This window comes from Pagrus pagrus, assembly GCF_965226575.1.
Source record: "Pagrus pagrus genome assembly, chromosome: 7".
Classification (NCBI taxonomy): domain Eukaryota; kingdom Metazoa; phylum Chordata; class Actinopteri; order Spariformes; family Sparidae; genus Pagrus; species Pagrus pagrus.
Window position 1 is genome coordinate 12,916,178 of NC_140191.1, and position 22,171 is coordinate 12,938,348.

General features: G+C 44.4%; 2 protein-coding genes across 3 annotated transcripts; both read left to right on the forward strand.

Moving 5' to 3' along the window:
- The first annotated feature begins 6,737 nt into the window (after positions 1-6,737).
- On the forward strand, positions 6,738-12,674 carry il11a (interleukin 11a). The gene is made up of 5 exons (XM_084356342.1): positions 6,738-6,809; positions 7,560-7,717; positions 10,500-10,595; positions 10,771-10,932; positions 11,089-12,674. The coding sequence occupies exons 1-5, from the start codon at positions 6,803-6,805 to the stop codon at positions 11,266-11,268; spliced, it is 603 nt and encodes a 200-aa protein (XP_084212468.1). The 5' UTR covers positions 6,738-6,802; the 3' UTR covers positions 11,269-12,674.
- A 362-nt stretch (positions 12,675-13,036) lies between these two features.
- znf628 (zinc finger protein 628) lies at positions 13,037-21,954 on the forward strand. 2 transcript variants are annotated; one of them, XM_084357312.1, is made up of 10 exons: positions 13,037-13,199; positions 13,627-13,798; positions 13,896-14,187; positions 15,285-15,357; positions 15,449-16,378; positions 17,620-17,790; positions 17,932-18,265; positions 18,589-18,743; positions 19,225-19,467; positions 19,580-21,954. In XM_084357312.1, the coding sequence occupies exons 3-10, from the start codon at positions 13,985-13,987 to the stop codon at positions 21,554-21,556; spliced, it is 4,086 nt and encodes a 1,361-aa protein (XP_084213438.1). In that variant the 5' UTR covers positions 13,037-13,199; positions 13,627-13,798; positions 13,896-13,984; the 3' UTR covers positions 21,557-21,954. The 2 variants fall into 2 exon arrangements, with proteins under 2 accessions (XP_084213438.1, XP_084213437.1); XM_084357311.1 differs by having other exon boundaries at positions 13,627-14,187.
- The last annotated feature ends 217 nt before the right edge of the window (positions 21,955-22,171 follow it).

Below are 22,171 nucleotides of genomic sequence, written 5' to 3' on the forward strand. Positions count from 1 at the left end.
GGCTCCGTGAGCTGAGCCAGCGGAGGAAACCTGCAATAATGATGCTGGTTAATGTCCCACTTTAATGGTCTAATAAAAAGGCAAAGCAACAGATGCGCAACAGCCATATCTGCCTCAAGTGGGCAGCTCACATGAAAAAGGAAGAGAGCAATTGACACGCATAATTAGTAAATCACGTCCACGGGGAGCTTTCTCAACTAAAGGCTCGCCAGTGGAGGGGAGGCGGAGGGGGGCTCGAGAGGAGGGTCTCTGTTCATATATCCATTTGAAAGAAGACAACAGAGCTTGAACATTGATCCCCGACAGTGAGAAAGAGAGAGTCATAGACGTCACTTTATTGCCCAATGACTGCAGCCCCCTCCTGTGTGTCACTATTTCTCCAAACCAAACCCCCCCTGAACTTTTAACACACTCACTCGCTCTCTGACGTAGGTTGAAGCAAGGAGGCAGGAGGAGGGAGAAGGGGGGGTGGGGTGATGATGGTGGTGGGTACCGAGTAAGGGCAAGGGTTACCATAACGATTCCCCAGATAGCAGTGGTGGAGAAAGTATTCAGATCCTTTACTAAAGTAAAAGAACTAATACCAGAATGTAAAACATGAAATCCTGCATACAAAATGTTGTTACTTAAGTAAGAGTATGTAAAGGAAATGTACTCAATGCAGAAATATGTCCCCTGTGACTGTTATACTATTACATATAATATCATTAGATTGACATTACCTCCGCCAAGGAGGCTATGTTTTCAGCCGTGTCCGGTTGTCTGTTGGTTTGTCAGCAGGATGACACAAAAACTACTGAATGGATTTCCACGAAACCTGGATAGAGGATGGGTCCCAGAGTAGACTCCTTTTGTCACTATTACACAGAAAGGACCCCAACGCAAGGCGCACACAGGCAGGCGTCCAAAATACAGAAGTAATACAAAAACTACTGACAGACCAGAAAACCATGAGGAACAAATCAGGAACACAGGGAACACACAAGGACTTGGGAACAGGCACAGGAGCACAGGAGACGCGTGGACGAAAACAGACAAACCAACAAAGAGTGAGGGAAAAACACAGGCTTAAATGCAAACTAAACTAACGAGGGGGTGAGGTGCAGGTAGAGAGACACTGGGAACCAAAACCATGACACCTTTAACTTTTGGTGCAGATCCAGATAAAGGGATGGATCCAGAAACTGATTTCTCTGGGAATAATTCATGGATCTTGATGAAAAATCAGCCGTATTTAGGTGTCTGGTATCTGTGGGTGAGGACAATTTGATGTGGAGTGCAGATCTGGTTAAGCAGGTCTGGGTGGTTTGAAATTTAGAGTGATACTTAATATTGGATTGACTTGATTGAATTAAAAGGGACTGTTGGGCATTGGTGGAGGTATGCGCTCTACTTGCCATACAAGTTAGTCATGCATTAATGTAAGACTAGGATTTTACTGTTGTAGTTGGCTGAAGTGGAGCTCATTTATACTATTTTGTATAGGACTTCAACTAGTGATCAGGGCAGCCGCCAGGAGGAAACACCAGGTCAGTTGTCCCGGGCCCTGGGTCATGAGAGGGCCCAAAAGAGCCCAGAAAGCCCCTTTAACCCTTAAAACAATATGCCTTTTGTATTTGGAGATCATCTTGTCCTGGGCAAGAGCAAGACTATTGACAGCCCTGATTATTTTCTCCATTCATCAATGACTGTTTGGCAGAAAGTAGTAAGACATGCCGCTACAACTACCCACAGCCCAAAGCGATACCTTCACAATGCTTGTTTGTCCAAATCATTGTAACTCATTATAAGCTCAATGTTTTAATGCAAAAAATGTAACTAAAGCTGTCTCATAATTGCCGCAAGAGGTGCAATATTTCCCTCCGATATGTAGCGGAGTAGACGTGGAAATGCACAGAAGATAATGCTCAAGTTCAGTAAAAGTACTTCAAATTTGTGCTTAAGCACGGTACTGAGTAAATGTACTTAGTTACATTCCTCCACTGCCAGATAGGATACCCTACCCTGCCAGAATCACACACTTGGCAGTGAGCTGGAGAGGATGAATGGGGGACAGGATGACGGAGTAGAGAGGAAGAAGAGAGGAGGTGGAGGAGGTCATGGGGAAACTTGAAAGTGTCCTGTTATAGGAGAGTAAATATTAACAGTAATAGGTCGGACCTTTGGTTTTCCCTTTGAAACTAATCGTCGCGTTTGTTGACTCAGGTCCTGCTGGAATCCCCTGGAGGAAATGAGGGTGCAACATAAAAATTATGAACTACTGCTTCTCCCATAATCCCTTTTACCATCGGAGCAGTGTTGCGTCACAGCCAACATTTGCTCTGTTTATATATGACGCTCAAAGGTAAGCAGAACATGAGACTAAACCCTAAAACCCACAAGACTACTTTATCATCCACCTGGACATGGAAATCACCCCCGGTAACAAACAACTATGGGAAAATCCACATGAACAGAATGGGCTGATTTGGTATTTGTTCCCATAATCAAACTACAACACTAATCGCAGTTAAATAAACAATGAAAAAAATCCCCAACATAAAAAAATCTGCTCTTGCACAAGCTCTTCCTTGTTGGATAAATAAACTATGAAGAATATTACACTAACACACACTCTGAAGTTGCCTAAATCAAAGTTTTAAAGTGGTAAAAGGCGATGAATCACGCAACTGTGTGGATTAACAGCCTGGCAAAAGGTGAGCAAAGAGTGTGAGGCTTTCAAATGATTTGAAGCCTGCGTAATAATGTGTGAATACATGCCATGGCGCACAGGAAACCTAGTGTAAAGCATGAGCGAATTGAGTGAAGCTTGTGTGAGTAAAGTTTGTCTGGCAGCGAGGCCTCGCAGGCCCTGTCACAGGTTCCCCTTCCTCTCTGATGTCTTTGAGGTCGTAGTCTGAGTGTCTCACTCTGTTTCTCCTCCTATGGTGGTTTACACAGATTGGTGATGTAATGGGTAGCATATGAAGGCCACACACAAACACACGCAGACGCACACACAAACACCGATGCTCATGCACGATATACAGACACCGCACTTATACCACCACATACCCATAATTACACACATATACTGTACGCACACCCATTTACACAAACCCTGGATTCCCCCTTTTCCAACAGCCATGCGCCAGTGCTCGCTTTCTCACACACAAAAACAAAAGTCTAAACAAAGATACATAACTCCTCTTACTTTGGGCGCTGACATCTATGCACGTGTGCACACACACACACACACACACACACACACACACACACACACTTAAAGGGCACCCATCCGGTGTCATGGTGTGTGAGTGATCAGCGCTGGCGGATGGCCTAACAGAAGACTGTGTGCTTCAGAACCACCCAGGAGACCCCCATCATGAGAGGCAGCCCAGAGAGGGAACGAGGGAGAGTGACTAACTTCACTTTTTCTTTTCTTCTCTCCCCAGCTGTGTCTTCAAACGGCCCTTTGATGTGGGAAATTAAAAAGAGCGAGTGTGTCAATATCTCCCTACGTCCAACCGCACTCATCTATTTCCTCCCCTCCCTCTCCTGTTCTCCTCCTTCGCCTGCTTTTCTTCTCTACTGTTGACCCGAGAAAACAGAGTATGACCCTTTTTAACCACAACAACTCTGCCACCCACTCGCTGCCACCAGGCCCTCATCATTTGGAGGGTGTTTGTTTGTCTGTGTAGGCCCACCACCGGACTGGCAACTCTGTGTGTATATGTGTATGAGTGTGCGAGTGTGCGCGTACAAGGCCCACCACTAATTATTTTCAAACCACACCATGAGTGTATGTCTGTGAATGAGGGTCTCCTAATCTCACACCCAGACTCAAAAGCGCTTTCTTCCTTTTCGCCTCTAGTCTCTCTCTCCCTTTGTTTGTGTGTGTCTGTAGCCAGGTTTCCACCCAAATGTAGAGAAAATTCTAACCAAATTCTCAGGAAATCGGTGAAAGAAAATGTGAACTCTCGCCAGTTTTCATCCAGTACTGATATGTGAACGTTAGGAGCTGAGATACGCATTCAGGTGTCATTACACCAGTGGTTCTCAAACCTCTTCCTGTCAAGGACTTGGCCACAGACCCCCATCTGATAAGATTTTTACTATCAGATATTTTATAACAGAAAAGTGACCAAAATGTCCATACATCATGGAAGTTAGCATTGCCCTGGTTTCCTTGTTAAAAAGCCTGTGGGATTTTTCAATTGGATTTTGGATTATTGCAGAAAACTCACTCTGTAACACAAGTTTATGATACACAAGTTTATGATACTACTGATATGATACTAGTTTATTATTTTTGAAGCATAAATGAAAGCTTCCTACTACACTATATTATGAACTGATCAATCTACAAGTTGTAAAGGTTAAGGTTAGAATAGTTTGCAACTAAAGTCTGCCTGTGAAGATCTAGTGAGTAGATGAGTCTGTGTTGATGACGTTTACTGTCCCTGACAACTTCTGTAGTCTCATTTAGCCACTTACTAGCAAGTGACCACCTTTTACAGTGCTTTTAAATTAAAAAATGGGGTTTTTATTGACTTATTTTATGTCATAGAACTAAACATGAACATATCTTAAAGGTGCAATATGAAACAATCAACCACTAACTGCTGCTAACTGTTACTGCCATTAGCTAGTTCGCTTAGTTAGCCATGCAGCTGTCACTCCGTACAGGGAGTCGTAGCATGATGCTAACAATGCAAGCACAGTAGCTTTGGACCCTGACAGGTTGGGGCTAGCTGGTTAGCATGCTATACTTCAGTAGATATCTGTGCAACAAAGTACATAGATGTATGTTTTTCACATTATGTTGATAATCAAGTTTTTGATTTCTTTCTTTTCCACTTAAATTCTCACATGTTGCACCTTTAAGCTGGTGTTAACCACAGACCCTATTCCCACTTGAAGAACCGACAAATTTTCCCCAGGGTGAAGGGGTCGTGTCCCCCCTGTCCTCCCTGGAATTTACGCCCATGGCCACAACAAGGTGACGTGACTAAAAGAGCGTCAGTCAGTCAGTGCCATCAGCAAGAAATGTAGAAAACATGATGGAAAAATGTTATTTCTGTTTGTTTCATGTATTAATTAGATGAAGGTTACACCCTCCTCATCGCACCAAACAGACCTGACATTTGTGCACCCATTGACTCCCTTTTGATATACAGTATGTGTACAGTATGATGCATCGACTGTCCCTCTGTGATGACTGGAAACTCATTCTTGCCCTTTGCAGTAGTAGGCCACGCTTTACTGCACCTGACCGAGTGTTTCCAGACTGCCTCCGTGTGTGTGTGTGAAACCTACAGCGAGTGTGAGAAATCATGTCGATGTGTGTACAGCAGACTGTTATGTTTCTGCATGTATCAGAGTGTGTTTCCTTTAGTACGGCAGCATGTTTTTCTAGGAGCGTGTGTGCATCCGTGTGCATGTTGTGTGTGTGCCTGCCATTTTGACCCCATCAACTGCCCCCCCACCCTTCAAGTGTGTGTCTGTGTTAACGTCCTGTGGTGTGTGCATGTGCGTGTGTGTGTGTGTGTGTCCGCTCACTGTTTCTATGCAACACTTTCAGAGGCCCCTTCTGGTCTGGACAACACCTCTCTCCTGCTCCTATCCGTCTCTCACTCCTCACTCTTTCCTTCACCCTGGAGAGGGAGAGAAGGAGTGAAAAAAAAAGAGAGGAGGTGGGTGGGGGGGCAGTGGAAATAACAGGCTGCTGTCTCAGGAGGGGCTCCGAAAGAAAAAAAAAAAAAAAAAAAAGGAGCAAGGGGTGAGAAAAGGAGGGAGAGAAATATGGGAGAGAAAAGGTGTTTGCTGTGCGTATTAGCTATAATACAGGGAATGTGGCGTGTGTAGCCTAAAAGAGCCCTGCCATAAATTAAATAACACTTGGGCACAGCACATAACAAGAAGAGAAAAAAGAAAGGGGCAGAGGCTCTAAAAGATACATGGTTACACGAGATATGCTGATACACGTGAAAACAATGGGCTTTTTAAAACGTCTGCAGTGATAGAGAGAGGCAGGGGGGAAGAGATTTGGAGATGGGGAGATAAAAAGAGGTAGATGGGACTGATTGGCGCAGGTAGCGGGATGCGACGGAGGAAGTGCTGGAGATAGCGACAGGACAGGACGGGAGAAAGTGATAGAGGAGAGAGAAAAAAAAACAACGGAACATTTTTTTTTTTTTTTTTTTTAAAGTTTCGTAAAGGGAGACAGGCAGCAGGGAGGGGAGGAGGAAAGAGGGAGAGAGGAGGGAGAGAGAGGAGAGAGAGAGAGAGCGTGTGTCTGTGTGTGTGTGTGTGTTTTTATGAATGAAGTGAGTCACTGCCGATGTGTCATAGGCCCGACGTCTTTATAAAGGAAGTTTTAAACAAGCCTAAACACTTCACTGCGCGCAAAAATTGGACTTACCACACTCGCATCCCTCTCTCTGCACTCCTGTTGCCTCTCTCTCCCTCTCTCTCTCTCTACAAACCAAGTGTCTCTCTGCCTTCAGCACTCCATAAAAGACTACAGGGGCTCATCTTCAAACTTTAACCAGAGACAGAAAACTTATTGACTTTTTTTTTTCTTCTTCTTCTTCTTCTTTTTTTGTAAGACTCTCCTCTCCTTACTTTCTTCAGTCACCATCACTCTGCTCTCTCATTCATTCTCTGACAACTTTCCTCCTCACTCGCGAAGAAGAAACCGGAGCACGTGACAATTTCCGGAGTTCAATTTATTTATTAATTTTCTATTTATTTATTTATTTATCCAAGTTTGTTTTTGTTTTTTTTCTCTTTGCTGGTTTACTCTCGGATCCGAATCAATATGAAATGTAAGTGTTTTGATTCGTAATGGCTTCAATTAACCATTTCTTTCGCAGGTTTCTCTGATTTCTCAAGGCTTTCTTTAAATTGCGGCTCTGTGGCGCTTGTGTGACTGCTAACAGCTGTTCTATCGTCCCTTTACAGGCTTAATCAAACTATTTATTTACAGATTAAAACTCTCAACAGTTGACTTTGCTCATGTCTTGGACACCCTTATCCTCTGAACTGTAAGAAGTTAGACAGGGAGCTCAGATGCTCCTGCAGTGTTATTTTGGCAGCGATTCTTGTGGTTCACCTGTAATTATCAAGCATTCATCATTTCAACAGCGCTGTGGTTCCCTTTTAATACTTAGTCTACCTTGTATTTGAACTTGAAAGGAAAAAGAATGAATGAGCTTACTGTTTGAGAGTTCACTTGGCTGCCTCTATATAATTTATACCACCAGCTCACGTACCTATCCTGTTGCAGGTGTGACAATCAGCAGCATTCATTGCGTTGCTTATGATAAAGGAGTGATGGTGAGATTCAGTGTCAAAGCCCTGGCTTTTAATGATTTAATGATTTGCGTTCAGCCTGTGAAAACATGACTCTGACACTGAAGCTCTTCAGGATTCCTCCGCCAAGTCTGGAGCTATTGTTTATATTATGGTGCAATATCTTCCCCTGGAGCTGACAGCCGTGGCCTGAGGTCATTATCATTATGGCGAGATGACAGCGCCTCTCCTCTAATTGCTTCCGTTTTGTTCTCCCCCTGCAGTGCTGCTCGACTCCTCCTCGTCGCTCCTCTTCTCGCTGCTATTGGCTCAGCTGCCCGTGTTCACGTCTGCCTCTCCAGTCCCGCAGCGGCGGCCCAGTGACATGGATAAACTGTCCAATCAGACCAAAAATCTGATGAAGCTCACCCAAGAACTGCTGGTAAGTGAAGATGCCCTCACGGTGGTGATGAGCTTTCTCGGCTATTGATTGGAGGAGAGGCTAATTGAATTGATGGTGTGAGGGTGGAAGAGGATGCTGGTCCTGATTGACCTCCCCTTAACTGGATTCTGGTGCTAATGTCACCTTTCAGTTTATGTAACGTGTGCTTTGTTGTGGAGACTCTGATTTGGCTGTTTGCTCAGGGTTCAGTTTGACTTAAGCCGCTTTCATTGATGACAGACTGGCTGGAGTCCACACTGCATGCTTAGATCAGGGCAGCAACAGCCTCGGGGGAGATTTGACTGAGTGATCTCACTTTTAATCCACACTAGACTCGGAAGGGAGGGGAGGTCTGACTCAGCAACCTCCTGGTCTGCCTGGTCACCTGATTGGTGGCGGGAGCAGGAAGATTGGTGGCCAAGCCAGTCCAGTGAGCGTGTAATGAAATTAATATCCAAAGACACTTTCACAGCGATAGCCAAGAGGATAGAGAAACAAAGTCTAAAGTTCTAGGGATCACATTAATATCTGCCATCAAGGCAAATTGAGAAATACACATCAACACCGTACCTGGATCCAACTAAAGCCGAACTGCCAAGCATACCATCTGTGAAATGACAGCAAAGTATATCACATGCCTGTTTACACAGAAACATGTTTATGTTCTGCGGCTAGACTGTCGAAGTGAGGATGGAGCTGGAGGAGGTTTTTTTTTTCCTCCTATGAAACGTGAATCTCTTGCACCGCACCAACAACTCTGGCCCGAAATCTTATTTTGTTGACAGTCAAGTGGGTAGGAAAATCAGATCTGAGGACACAGCCAAGATTTGGCTCCAGCTGGTGATTGTGTATCAACACAGTGTTTTAACAGGTGAAAAGAAAGCGGGATCATATCTCTGGATCTTTGGTTACACATGACTGATCCAGATTCTATTTTTGCATTATGCAAATCTTTAAACTCCTTTGTTCAGGGGGATGAAATCAAAAATAGCCACATACTCTCTCTAGTCTTGGCCAGTAGATAGTGTTCAGATCATGTGTATGTGGGTGGGTGGGGGGGTTTGTTGCTTTAAAACAATGTTACAGGCTCATTGTGGAGGAGTAGTCTAACCTGGGGTCCAGATGTGAGGAAACTAGCATCATCAAAGAGGATTGGGTAGAGACAGTATTAGACAGTGTTCAGTAACACGGAGGATTTATTTTTAATTTTTGTTCCTTATTGTGTGGAATTCCACTAAAGAGTGGACAAAGTTAGGAAAGATAAATAGAATGGGAATTCGTGGAAAGTCCCTGCAAAGAGGCAATGAAACCGATGCTTTTAGGGAGAGAAATGTGTGTGTGTGTACACACATAGGTCTATATAGGTTTTCCGACGCAACTGTGAATGTGTGTGTTTGCATGCATGCAGTATGAGTGCAAATGCGTACATGCATTTGTGTGTAGGCATTTTTGTGGCTCTGTGTGTGTGTGTGTGTGTGTGTGTGTGTGTGTGTGTGTGTGTGTGTGTGTGTGTGTGTGTGCATTGAGGGTTCTGTAAATAGTCATGGCTGTGTAGGTGCGGTGTTTAGTGTTTTGCTTTCGGTCGCCACAGCAAAATGACTTGATAAAAATCAAAAAGATTTATCACATTCCAGTATTTGCATTCAGGAAGAAAAAGGCTGGATGCTAAGTTCTGTCGGGTGAGGTCATGATCTACGATGGAGAGAGCAAGAAAAAGGAGGATAAGAGGGAGAATTAAAGGCTGAGAAAGATGGAGCGAAAACCACAAGAGATGAAGAGATCAGAGGGCCAACTAGATGACAAGCCGGCGGTGTGTGTGTGCGCGTGTGCATGCACGTGTGTGTGATGTTGCATGTGCCTGTGCACCTGGTATGAGACAGAGAGAGGGAGAGGAGAGGGGGAGAGAGAGAGATAGAGAGAGAGAGAGAGGAGAAGCAGGGGATGGAAGGGGACAAAAGCAACAGAGACAAAACATCGGACCACAAACATAAGTGAGCTCTTATGAAAGGCGGATGGAGAGACATGCGAGACAATGTGGCACATTCATCACTAAAAACATCAACACAAACAACTGGGGGCAAACAGTAGGGCACTGCATAACAGAGTAAGGAAGCATTAAGTACACACAACCTGTTTACACAAAACATTTCTCAGCACTCATCATCCTAATGTTGTTATGTTCCTCTGCTGATTGGAAATGACGCAAGCCACATCAGTCATCTCATTTTATCCCTGTTCATTACTGAATCAGGCGTACATCTTTATTACCAAATTGCACTACTGCCTTTCTAAGGTACAGCTCCATAAACCTGCAGTCAGGTCGATTACCCCCCTCTGCTGGCCACCACGAGCACTCCATCTCCCGTCTGGACGTAGTTTACAACACAACTCTAGCTGGGCAGCAGCACTGCGTCATTCCATCTTTTTATAGCTGTGACCCTGGAGTTTCCCTACAGCCCTGTGTTGTCTGTCCCACTTGGAGCTTTCTTAGTCACTGCATATGTTGTTATCCTCGCTCCCTGTAGAAAACATCCTGTGGGTTCAGGTCATTTTCTCTTATTGTTGACATTTGGGGTGGCTGAATGTGGGTGAACTCAAACTGACCCGATCGACCACACTCCCTTCAGTGAGAGCTACTGTCTCTAAGCACAGAAAAACAGCCAGCCAATCGAGGTGCTGGACTAATACTTTCCTCATGTTGCCGTGACTTGTCTCAGGATGAGTAAAATTGTGCTGATGCAAATTACTAACCGGCTGCTCTGTGTCTTGTTTTCTCTTTCAGAGGGAGCATGCATTTGACTCAGATGTGGAGCCCCACAGGTTCAGGTCTCTGCCAGAAATGAGCAACAGATCAGCTAATGATCTCAGCAATCTTGAGGTAATGCTCTGATAATGTATTTGTGTGTGTGTGTGTGTGTGTGTGTGTGTGTGTGTGTGTGTGTCTGTGTGCGTGCATGCTTGTGAAGAGAGAGGGGCTGGTCTGTTTCTATCCGCACAGTTACATCTCGCCACACCCAGGCTAAGTCTCTAAAGTATGTCTGTGTTGTTTCCAGCTGAAGCCCACACTCTCGCAGCTGCATGCTGACCTGAAGCTGTATGAGCACCACTTTGAGTGGCTCAACAAGGTTTCAAAGAAGCACCACCACCCTGCACTGCCCAAGCTGGTGGAAATGATCAGAGAAATGAAATCTCTCATCACCCTGCTGCACCGTCAGGTACAGAGCAGTTTCCCCTTTTTCATTCTCAGTTGTCTTCAAAGGTTTAAGCAGGAAATTGTGTCATTTTCTACAACATTTTGCGACCACTTTTACATTCCCCCTGTGATAAATAAATGAATCGTTCTTCTAATCTGTTTGTCTTGTTGCCTATAGATGCTGAGAGTTGAAGCACCAAGGCTGACTCCCGCCACCCCCTCCCTCCCCCCTCAACTCCCCTATCAGTTTGATGTCCTGCAATCCAGTCAAGAGCTTCTTCAACACTTCAAGCTCTTCTGTGATTGGGCGTACAGAGCGTTCCTCAGCCTCAAGCCCAAAGTCTCTGCAGTACAATGATAGTCCATGCACAAGATCCGTCCTTTTCCTTTCAACTACTTGGCTGCAGAGCCAGTGAGGATATACGGACACCAGCCTCAGCCAAAGGGGAATTAGGACCATGTCAGTGTGCACTGCAGTCAATAGCGTCACTTAACAGGCCCAAACGTCAACCAATGACATGTGTGTTGAAGAATGTGTCTTTTCATCAGAGCCAATAAGGATGCGTTAAACTGCAGCCAGTTACAACCATCAAGATCCCCGTTAAAGCAAACTGCCAGTTTAACTACAATGATCGCGTCATGATTCCCCAAACTCTCTCCTAAAGGCCTTGTTCATGACCATGTTATTTATGTATTTATTTATTTATTGACTGTCAGTAATTTATTTAATTTTATTTATTTGAAGTTGTAATGTGTCACTTTCATCTTTATTTCTGTATTCACGTGAATTTATTTGCCCACATCTCTGTAATCTTTTCTTTTTGTCTTGTGTCTCACTGATCCTCATGAAAAACACAGTAGCACTTCCTGAACCTATAGCTCTGATAATGACTTTTGTTTAAACTAACTTAATCTACTTTGCATTTGTGTATTTCTGCAGCGAATTCATTCTTCCAGTAGATGTAGCATACATTTAGTACAGCCAAGGTTTTCACCATGACTCACAGTGCCCTTAAAGTATACAATTTAGAAGATGTTAATGTTATCTTCTAACCTTGTTAAACGTACCACGTCTTTACATATCAATTGATGGCCTTTAAATTAATCACGTTCATCTGAAAATGTCAAGATGGTAGCCGAAGAAAAGTGAATGGTTTCTTTTGTACCACAGGTAGAGTTTCTATTTTCGATGCCTGTTTCTCATGTTCTGCATGAGGAGGCATATTTAACATTGTGGTAAAGTTGTATGAATGTGCCCTGTTGCTGAGCACTGATGGACCTGATTAGATTCTTTGCACAGACTTGTTAGGATTAGCCTCTTGGATGAGTGAGATGGCTGATTTTGAACTTGTACTTTGGGGTAGAAAAGGTTTTTTTTTTAGTTAAACACCCAAAGCCTTAAAATACTATGTATTGTGACACTATGTTCTGTACAGGTGTACATAAATGTACAAGAATGTAAATTGTTGTATACAGTGCTTTTGTGTATTATGTTGTTTTCTACAATATAATGTAGATTACTCTACCGATTTTATCACTATAATTTTTGTCCATTCCTATTCTAGTATTTGTTACAGTATTGACTATTTATTTAAGCAACTTGGTGGAACTATTTATTTTGTGCTGCAGGGGAGCAAGTCTCCTATCTTTTTGTACTTTTTATACAGTTTTTATTCTTATTTACTATTATCATACCATCATGTCTAAATTATTGTTGTAACATCAAGATGCCTCTTCCACACACTGATTGGCCTCAATGTGAAATATGTGCCTTGGTTAAATAAATACTAAAGAATGTGCACAATGGATCTGAGTACATCTTTGACAACTACTAAGCATGTAAGCTTTGACAGATGGGAGGTAGGCACATGACACAGACACATGTAGATACTACATTACCCAGAAGTCTGTGCGTATGAGTCAGGATAGAATCGATTGTCGGTTAATATTGATTGTGGGCAAAGCTTTAAACATTATTTTTTTAAATATATTCGATGATAAATACATCGCTGATGAGCGTTTTCTGTTAAATCTGGACGTTAAAAATATTTTTAAATTGATGTTTAAGAACGTCAATCTGTCTGTTTGAGCTCTCAGCCAATGGTAGTAGCGCGTCTATTGGAGCTAACAGCCAATCAGCGTCGCCGTTCTTGGAAGGCGGCATCGGGCGGAGAACTGCTGTTAGTTTGCGCTGTGTTTATTGTTAAGGTTGTGTGGATTAGCACTGCGGTACCCAGTTCCTTTTCACAATATCAACAATATAGCTTAAAGATGAGCTAAAGATGCTCGGTGAGTACTGCTACGGCCTGAATACACGCACGTCTTTATCGAGCAGTTTAACGGATTCCGCATTGACGAGGGGGCGAGATTAGCTTTAAATGAAGGCCAGCAGCTGTTTTTGTTGATACAGTGAAAAACTGATATTTTCTGTGTGTGTTGTGTTACGGCTCGCACAGCTGAGGAAACAGTTGTAAAGTAGCTTAATGTGTAACTTAGCTGTAGCTTGTGTGTGTGGTGTGTAATGGTAGTAGGCACCGCACTGCGTAGACGGACAGAAACGGACTGACGGCCAGAGGAAAGACAGCAGGGAGGGAGGGGGGACTAGCTTCATAGACAGGGGAGAGGGAGGGAGGAAAGGGGAGGAATTTAAAGGGGACACTCTTACCAGGAGTTACCAAGTTATAATACTGTATTTATTTCCATTTCACTCTGTCAGACCTGTCCTGAGCTGTCTACTTGGGATGACAGCTGGTGTTTCCAGTGGCTGACAGGGAAGGAATTTATGAAAGACACAGAAGAAAATGTGAAAGAAAAAAACATGATGCTGCACCAAAAGTAATCCACGTCTGCTTCCAAGGAATACCCTCATCTGCTACCAGCCTGCTCTGGTAATGGCTAACTCAGTTGCCCTAGTGGTCCAAGCAGAACTCTTACCACCTCAGTCCACTGCCTCCCTTTCTCCTTTCCCATCCCTTCTTGGTTCAGGAGAGGACGGCGAAGACGATAGAGACAGAGGGGAGCTGGTGGATGGAGACAAGGCAGTAGTAGAGGGTGGAGAGGAGGTGGTTCTGGACATGGTGACGTCGTCCGTGTCAGGCCCGGCCCAGCAGCCCGAGCAGTCGGACCATCCCTTCCAGTGTATGGATTGTGGGAAGAGTTTCAGGTGGTCGTCCAGGCTGACCCACCACCAGCGGAGCCACAACAATGAGAGACCGTATCGCTGCAACCTCTGCCCCAAGGCCTTTAAGGGCTCCTCTGCTCTGCTCTACCACCAACGGTACCCACAATAACAGAGTTCTTCTCCTTATTGTTGTTACACTGTTACAACGGTGCTGTGAAGCTGTTAATATTAATTAATGCATTACAGTGAATAAGAGAAAGCGTGAGTGTTCGCTGGGCAGAAGTGTACTGTGATTGTACATTCAACAGCCAGAGAACAGAATACTTTAAAAGAGAAATATCTGGAGCCAAGACCAGACCCAACTAGGGCTTGGTATCATTCAAAAAACGATTATATATATATATTACTAGTATATTATATTACTCTGATAGCGGTTCCTGAACAATACTTTTGTCAATACCAATTTTATGAAATCCATTTTAACAAAAGATTACATTAAACATACACATGGTGGGCCTCTTCTCTGGGCATAACCTAATGTTTGCCTTGAGACAGCCAATCACCAGCACTATTAGATCTTTGGGCAACAAGCATGCTGCAAGCTTATTGGCTCACTGACACTGAAATTTGGTTCGAATGACAAGACATTTTATGATAGTCGATCGCATCGAGGCAGTTTGGTTGGTGACATAAAAGTATCGATGTCCAATATCCAGCCCAAGACCCACCTCTACCTCACTTCAAATTGGTTCAAGCTGTCTAGGGCTGCAACTAACGATTATCTCATTACCGATTATTTTGACCATTATTTTCATGATTAATCGCTTAAAATGCCAAATAAATGGGGAAAATTGCTCATCACAATTTCCTAGAAGCCAAATCGACATCTTCAAATTTCTTCTTTGGTCCAACCAACAATCCAAAACCCAAAGACTACTACTACTATTTACTATCATAAATGACAAAGAAAAGCAGTGAGTCCTTACATTTAGGAAACTGGAACCAGCAAGTGTTTGTAGGTTTTGCTCGAAGAATGACAATTTATTAACAATTTATTAATTATCAATTGTCGGGAATGAAGTTAATAGGAGACTCAATGTGGAAAATCTGTAATCCATACCTTTAATTTAAAACATGGTGGCTTTGTATAAGATGTATCACAAGAGAAAGTATTGTAATGTATTTCTATCCTAATAATATGCCACACATGTAATAACTGTATATAATAAGTAGTGCTATCTTTTGTTTTGCAGGTCTCACTCAGGGGAGAAGCCTTACAAATGTCAGGACTGTGGCAAAGCCTTCAAACGCTCCTCTCTGCTCCAGGTGAGATGTCAAAGTTTTATATTTTATAAAGCAGGATTCTGTCCGTGAGAAAAGGAAATGGTATCTTACATTTCTCTCTGTCTGCCTCTAGGTCCATCAGAGTGTCCACACTGGAGTGCGTACCTTCTTGTGCCCCTATTGTCCCCTGACCTTTAAATGGAGTTCTCATTACCAGTATCACCTGCGCCAGCATACTGGAGAGTGTCCTTATCCGTGTGACACCTGCCCCAAGGCCTTCAAGAACTCAAGCAGTCTGCGGCGACACAAGAATGTCCACCTTGGTCTCAAACCTTACACCTGCTCAGTGTGTAACAAATCCTTCACTCAGTCTACCAACCTGAGGCAGCACATGAGGATACACACAGGTGAGAGGCCCTACATCTGCAGTGAGTGTGGACGAAGCTTCACGCACTCGTCGAACCTAGCCCTGCACAAGAACTCACACTCCAACCTCCAGGCAGGAGGGAAGGAGGGAAAGAGGGGAGAGGATGCAAGGAAGGGAAATGAGGTAGTGGAGGTGGTGGTAGGGGCTGAGGAAGTGACATCGTCCATGTTGACGGACATGGTGGGATTTGTGAGCCAGGAAGGAACTGATGGAGTCGGGGTGGGGATGGAAGAAGTGTTCCTGTCAACCACCTCGTCCGGCCAGAATCCGAGCCTTCTCACCCTCACCACCTCTGGGGGGGGTGTGTGTGCATCCAGGGCCATCGGGACAGAGGTTCACCTGAGTACAGACACCGGTGCCAGTGTGCTGCTGTACAGCTGTGGCAGCTGCAGCCACACCTTTGGCACACGCACAGAGCTGGAGGAGCACCAGTCCATCCACATGGCTCCAGAGGAACACGGAGCCAGTGCAGAGGCGGGGCCTGGGGCTGGGATGGAGGTTGGGGATGGGCTGGTTGGAGCTGGCCACCTGCTGGCTGATTTTGAGGAAGTGGTGGAGACGACCACAGTGGCTGAAAATGGTCACACGACAGAGGTGCTCCTTGGACTGACGGATGGAGGAGACGGCAGCAATACAGTAAGTGATTGGATCAAACAGATAAATGTGAGAAGAGAAGAATAAACCCTTTTACATTACACCATTTTTACACCAAAATTAGCAAGTATATGCAGATTTTTTTAAATGCAGGTAAAGCTGCTAAAATTAGGTGACTGACTACTTTCTCATTGCCAGTAGACAAGTTAGCAATTCTGTTTTCTTGTGTGTCATGAATGCAACAGAAAAGAAAAAAACAGAACAGTAGAAAGCAGCATGGAGGAGACAATGTTATGGTGGTACTTTTATATATTGTCTCTTTCAAACTCAACACCGACTGAATGATGTTCGAGTGCTGCTGGAACGGAGACGGATGGAAAAGTATTAACGCACCACAGTCCTAAACTTAAACAAGTGTCATAGCATTGCATCAGAAAGGGCTAAAAATTAGCATGTCCACCCAGGTGTCACGTTTCCGTCATTGCTGATTGGAGCTGGCGCCAATAAATATTACAGTAAATACATGACTACAGCAGAGTCATTTGGCCAGGGAATAAATACCCTTTGTACCCTGTCCCACTAAAAAAACAAAAGCCAGATGTTAATGGGTGTGAGAGGGTTTCACATTAAAATAAAAAAGTGAAGTGAATTACAGTATGTAGGTAGGGAATCAGGTCATGGGGTGTGTGACCTAGTTCCAGACCTCTGAATAGCCACCCACATCTCAGATTTGTTCAGCAATTCATACAGGTCTAGTGTTGAGCTCACTGACAGCTGTCTCCCTAGATAGAGTCACAATAGAATTAGGATTAGAAATGAAGACATCATCTTCCTCCATGGCTAGCTAGCTACCTAGCTACATTCATGAATAACACACTGAGTAGAATGTTCACAAGAGTTGATGAGATTCACTAACAGAACAACATATTTCTTTGATTAATGACACAAACATTGCTACTGGCATCTGCCACTGCAGCTTCTGTGTCAACTGAAAACGATTTGAGCCCGATGGATACATCACTCAAACAACAAGCTCACATAAACAGAATGTCAGGCCAAATCGATTAAGAAAAACAAAATGGCAATTTAGTTGTACGACGTACAGTATATCTACTGTTTGTAATAGAATGACAGTATTCTTGATGGTCAAGATAAACACACACATCTGTCTAGATAATCTAATTTTGATTAATCTAAAAAATTCTTACCTACCCTTTAAGGTGCTTGAGTTCACTGTGAAGATTTATTTTTGATATGCATTACTTCCTTTGGTTTGTCCTCAGAATGTGGGCACCACCCAGGCCCAGTTTGACCTGCTGCAGAGCTTCACCGAGGTGACTCAGAGCTCTGAGACCGTTCAGCCAGAGGCCAGAACCACATGGGCAGGGCTGTCATGTGGCTACTGCAATAAGACCTTCAAGACCAGTGGAGGCCTCAACAGACATGTATCCCTGGTGCGAATACTCTTCCACTAACACTGTCAGACAAGTAACAGCAACGTATTGTATAATTAGCACTGAAATTAATGTATTGCTTTTTGTTTTATCTATCTTGACATCATATTTGCCTCCTGTTTTTCCCTTTTGTTTGTACAGATGCACTCTCTCTCATCCCAGTCCCGCTCCCAGTTCAGCTGCTCCGCCTGCGACCGCTCCTTCCCCCTACTCTCCTCACTCCTCACCCACCAACACTCCCACACCCCTGAGCAACGTCTCCTGGCTGAAGCAGAGGCTGAGATTGTGTGTCCTCCTTCCCTTTCCCTGTCTCTCCCCCTTCCCTCCTCCCCCAGCCAGGCTGACAAGCAGCAGGAAGGCCAGAGGGAGATCCATGTGGACATCATTACCGTCGGCGAGGAGCATGAGGAACAACCAGCTAAACCGACCAAAGCCCCCAAAAAGACAGGAGCCAGCAAGAGCACTCCTGCTGGAGGTAAAGACATTTTCATGGCAGAACAAACACAAAGCTGCATTTTGATATGAAGACAATGGAGATTTGACTAAGCTAAGCTTTTCCCTTGCACTGGTAAATCTGTTAATGCAAAGCTTGCCATGCTGTATTCAATTTCAAATTGGTTGTATAATACATTTATAGCATCCAGTAAACTTGTCCCAATGAGTCTATCTCCTCAAAGTAAGTTAACGATCAAGAGCTCTTTATTGTGATGATTCCTCCATCATTCCTCCAACCAACATTTTGTGTTTCTGCTGTGTCATATGCCAGTTTTAATTGATGTGTTCACACACTGAATACAGAGAGGCCCTACCGCTGCTCAGAGTGTGGAAAAGCCTTCAAGGGTTCATCGGGGTTAAAGTACCACATGAGGGATCACACTGGGGAAAGGCCCTACCGCTGCACTGAGTGTGGGAAGAGCTTCAAGAGGTCATCACTGCTTTCAATCCATCAGAGGGTAAGGCTTCTTTTGCAAGAAATGTACACATGGGTACGGTTTCCAAATGAGAGATCCGTCATTTGGGAGCTAAATGTCATCATTTATGTCACCGTGACACTTAAGATTTCTTTAGTTCACAGGGACTGCAGCTGTCTGCTATGGTTCACATCCCGACAGATGAATGCAGTCTGCAACACACAAATCCAAAATGCAATAAAAATTCCCTTTAACTCTGTAGTTCACAACTTTGTTGTGACTCAGTGGCTGTTATCACATAACACTTCAGTTGTAACAGTTGTAAGTTTTGATTGCATCTTTCACACATTTTGATTCTACCACTCTTGAAAACAATTCAATGGGAGCAATGTATTTCATTCCACTCTGTCATTCCAGCTGATACTGTCTTTTTTGAACAGTAAATACAATTAAGTATAATTTTTATTTATTGCTTTAATATGTTAAATGTAAATTAATGTTCTTCCATGTTCACCTTACCCAGGTGCACACAGGCGTTCGGGCATTCCAGTGCCCCCACTGCCCTCTCACTTTCAAATGGAGCTCTCACTATCAGTACCACTTGCGGCAGCACACAGGCGAGAGGCCGTATGTTTGTAAGGAATGTGGCAAGTCCTTCAAGAACACCAGCTGCCTGCGCAGACACAGTCAGATGCACTCTGGACTGCGGCCTCATATCTGCGGCATCTGCTATAAGTCTTTCTCGCAGACGTCAAACCTCAAACAGGTAAGCACAGACTCAACTGTGAAATCATAAAGATTTATAGCTGTTTGCATTGATCTGTCATGTTTGATGACCTGTTTTCTTTCCTCTTCTCTTCTTATTTCTCTGTGTGCAGCATGAACGCACCCACTCTGGTGAGAGACCTTTCCAGTGCACACACTGCAATAAAAGCTTTACACACTCCTCCAATCTCCAGCTCCACCTTCGCACACACTCCTCAAGCAAGGACTTCAAATGCCCGTACTGCTCCAAGGAGTTTGTCATGCACTCCTACTTGCAGAGGCACATCCGTACCCATGGCAGTGGTGTTCCGCTGCCCTGCCCTGGTGGTGGAGGTAAAGATGGAGTGGCTGTGAAGGCCAGTGTTGGGGGTGTGACAACGACCACAACCCTGCTCAACCCCATCACCCTGGAAACCTCAGGAAACCATGGCAGCCTGATTGTGTCCCAGCCAGCACTTAATATTCCCCCCAACACCTCCCAAAACTACTTCATGATTCAGACAGCCAGCGGCCTGCAGCTCATTCCTCTGTCATCCCCTACCCCAGCCCCTCCGCCGCCGCCTCCACCACCACCGCCTCCGTCCCAGCCCCAAAACTTCCTACTCCTACAGTGCCCCTCAAACAACGGCAGCCAGTCCAGCTTGATTCTCGTCCCGACGGCAAACAACCCTCCACCAGCTCAGGAGCCTCAGACCCTCCCTGTGCTTCAGACTATCCAAGCACTCCAGCCCGTCCTAAACCAAACACAGACTCAGATGCCCCAGTTTCCGACCATATCACAGCAACAGCAGCAGACCAGGATCATAATCACCAACAATAATAACAATGCAAACACTCCTGTTGCCACACCAACACACACTCTCTCAGCCAACTCTTTACTGACCAAGCCCATATTAGGCAAAAGCACACGGACAGCGCGGGGCAGACGGGGACGCAAACCAAAAGTTACTCTTCAGAAATCTGCCACAGCTCCTGTCAGCCTGGCTGCAGTAACGAACTGTCATGTGACCAGTGTAACACAGACTATTACTGCTGCTAACACAACCACATCAGCATCATCTACAGTATCCCACTGTCCCCTGTCAACATCTTGCACTACTGTCCTTTCATCTCCCACCACTGTAGCCCCCACAGTGGACACCTCAGGACCCACATCGACTGTTACCATGGTTACACCAGCCACCACAGTAGCCACAGCATCAGTTTCTACCCCTGTCCCTGCCACACCAGAAAGGAACCACCATACGACTATGGGGCAAATAAGGACAGGAGAGACCATGACAGGGAAACAGTTTGTGCTGTGTTTTGATAATGAAGGACAGGCAAAGGAGGGGATGAATATAGAGGGGGGAGGGCAGTCATATGTGTTACAATTTGAAGGAGATGCATCAGGAGAGGCAGTGGATGGAGAAATGGGCGGTGAGGGGAAATCACTTGTGTTGCAGTTCAAGACAAATGGGCAAGGTGAAGGGGAAAAGGGGGGAGATAAGGGAGGGATGATGTCACTACTGCGCGAATGGGGTGGGGAAAAGCAGGGGGAGAGACAGACAGGAGAGGAGGGCAGCCAGGGGGAGTCTTATGTACTACATTTCCACACTGAGGCACAAGATAGCGGGCCATCCAGTGCAACCTTCAGCCAGGGGCAAGAAACCAGCCTGCAGCTTTCCTGCACACCCACTCAAAGTTTGGTGCCACTTGATGGGCAGGAGGTGGTGTTTGAACTTGGGGGCGAGACCAAGATGGAGCAGGAAACCGAGGAGGGAATGCAGATGATAGCCCTGATAGAAGGTGAAGGGGGAATGATGGGGGAAGAAGGGGCAGGTTGCAATGCAGCAAGTGGTGGGGTTACTGAGGGTGGAAGAGCCATGGATAGTATATTTCAGCTGGAAAGTGGAGAGGAGATTGTCATAATTGAGGTCAGCACCAGTAGCTTAAGAGAAGGAAGAATTGAGAGAGGAGCGGATGGGGAGATCTCACAAGGTAGTGAGGTAAAATATGAGAGTGTAACAGCAGAGGCAAAGGAGAAGTCTGTAAAGGAGCACAACTCTACAGACAACACAGAGGTGCAGAATCAGCTGAAGACACAATAAGAAACGGACCTATACCTAATAAAGAGATGCTGTTCTCTAGCTAAAACCAGTGTGCATGTTAGAGAAGAAGAAAGTACGTGTATGAGTGAATGCCTCACTCTTTGTGGGCTCGGTGTGTTAGCACTTTAGTCAGTTTGAGTTCTCCTGGAACTGAGGGAGAACATGCAGTTAGTGGAGTACTGTGTTGTTATCCCATGGTGCCACATACTAGAAATGTTATACATTCAAATAGGCTGTACATGGACTATTCCTATATATATTAGTTTAAATAATACTGTCATCGGCAGTTTGTTTATGAAGTAAATACGTTTTTTTGTGAATAAATGTTGTACATGGCCCACTTTCTTCACAATGTTAATAGTAAATAGTTAATTATTAATAAATCTGTTAATACCTTTTTTCATTTGCCTGTTTGTTTGTTTTTTCTTGTAGTTTGAGTTTTACCTTTTTAGGAAACTAAGTGTTGTCATAAGTACCCAAAAGTATCTGATATTCGATGTACTAAAGTATCAAAAGTACAAGTAAAAGTAAATTATACATATATGTACAAGCATGTGTATACTGTATACTATGGGTTGACTGATATTTTTGATTATTGGAATCAGTTTGTTTTTG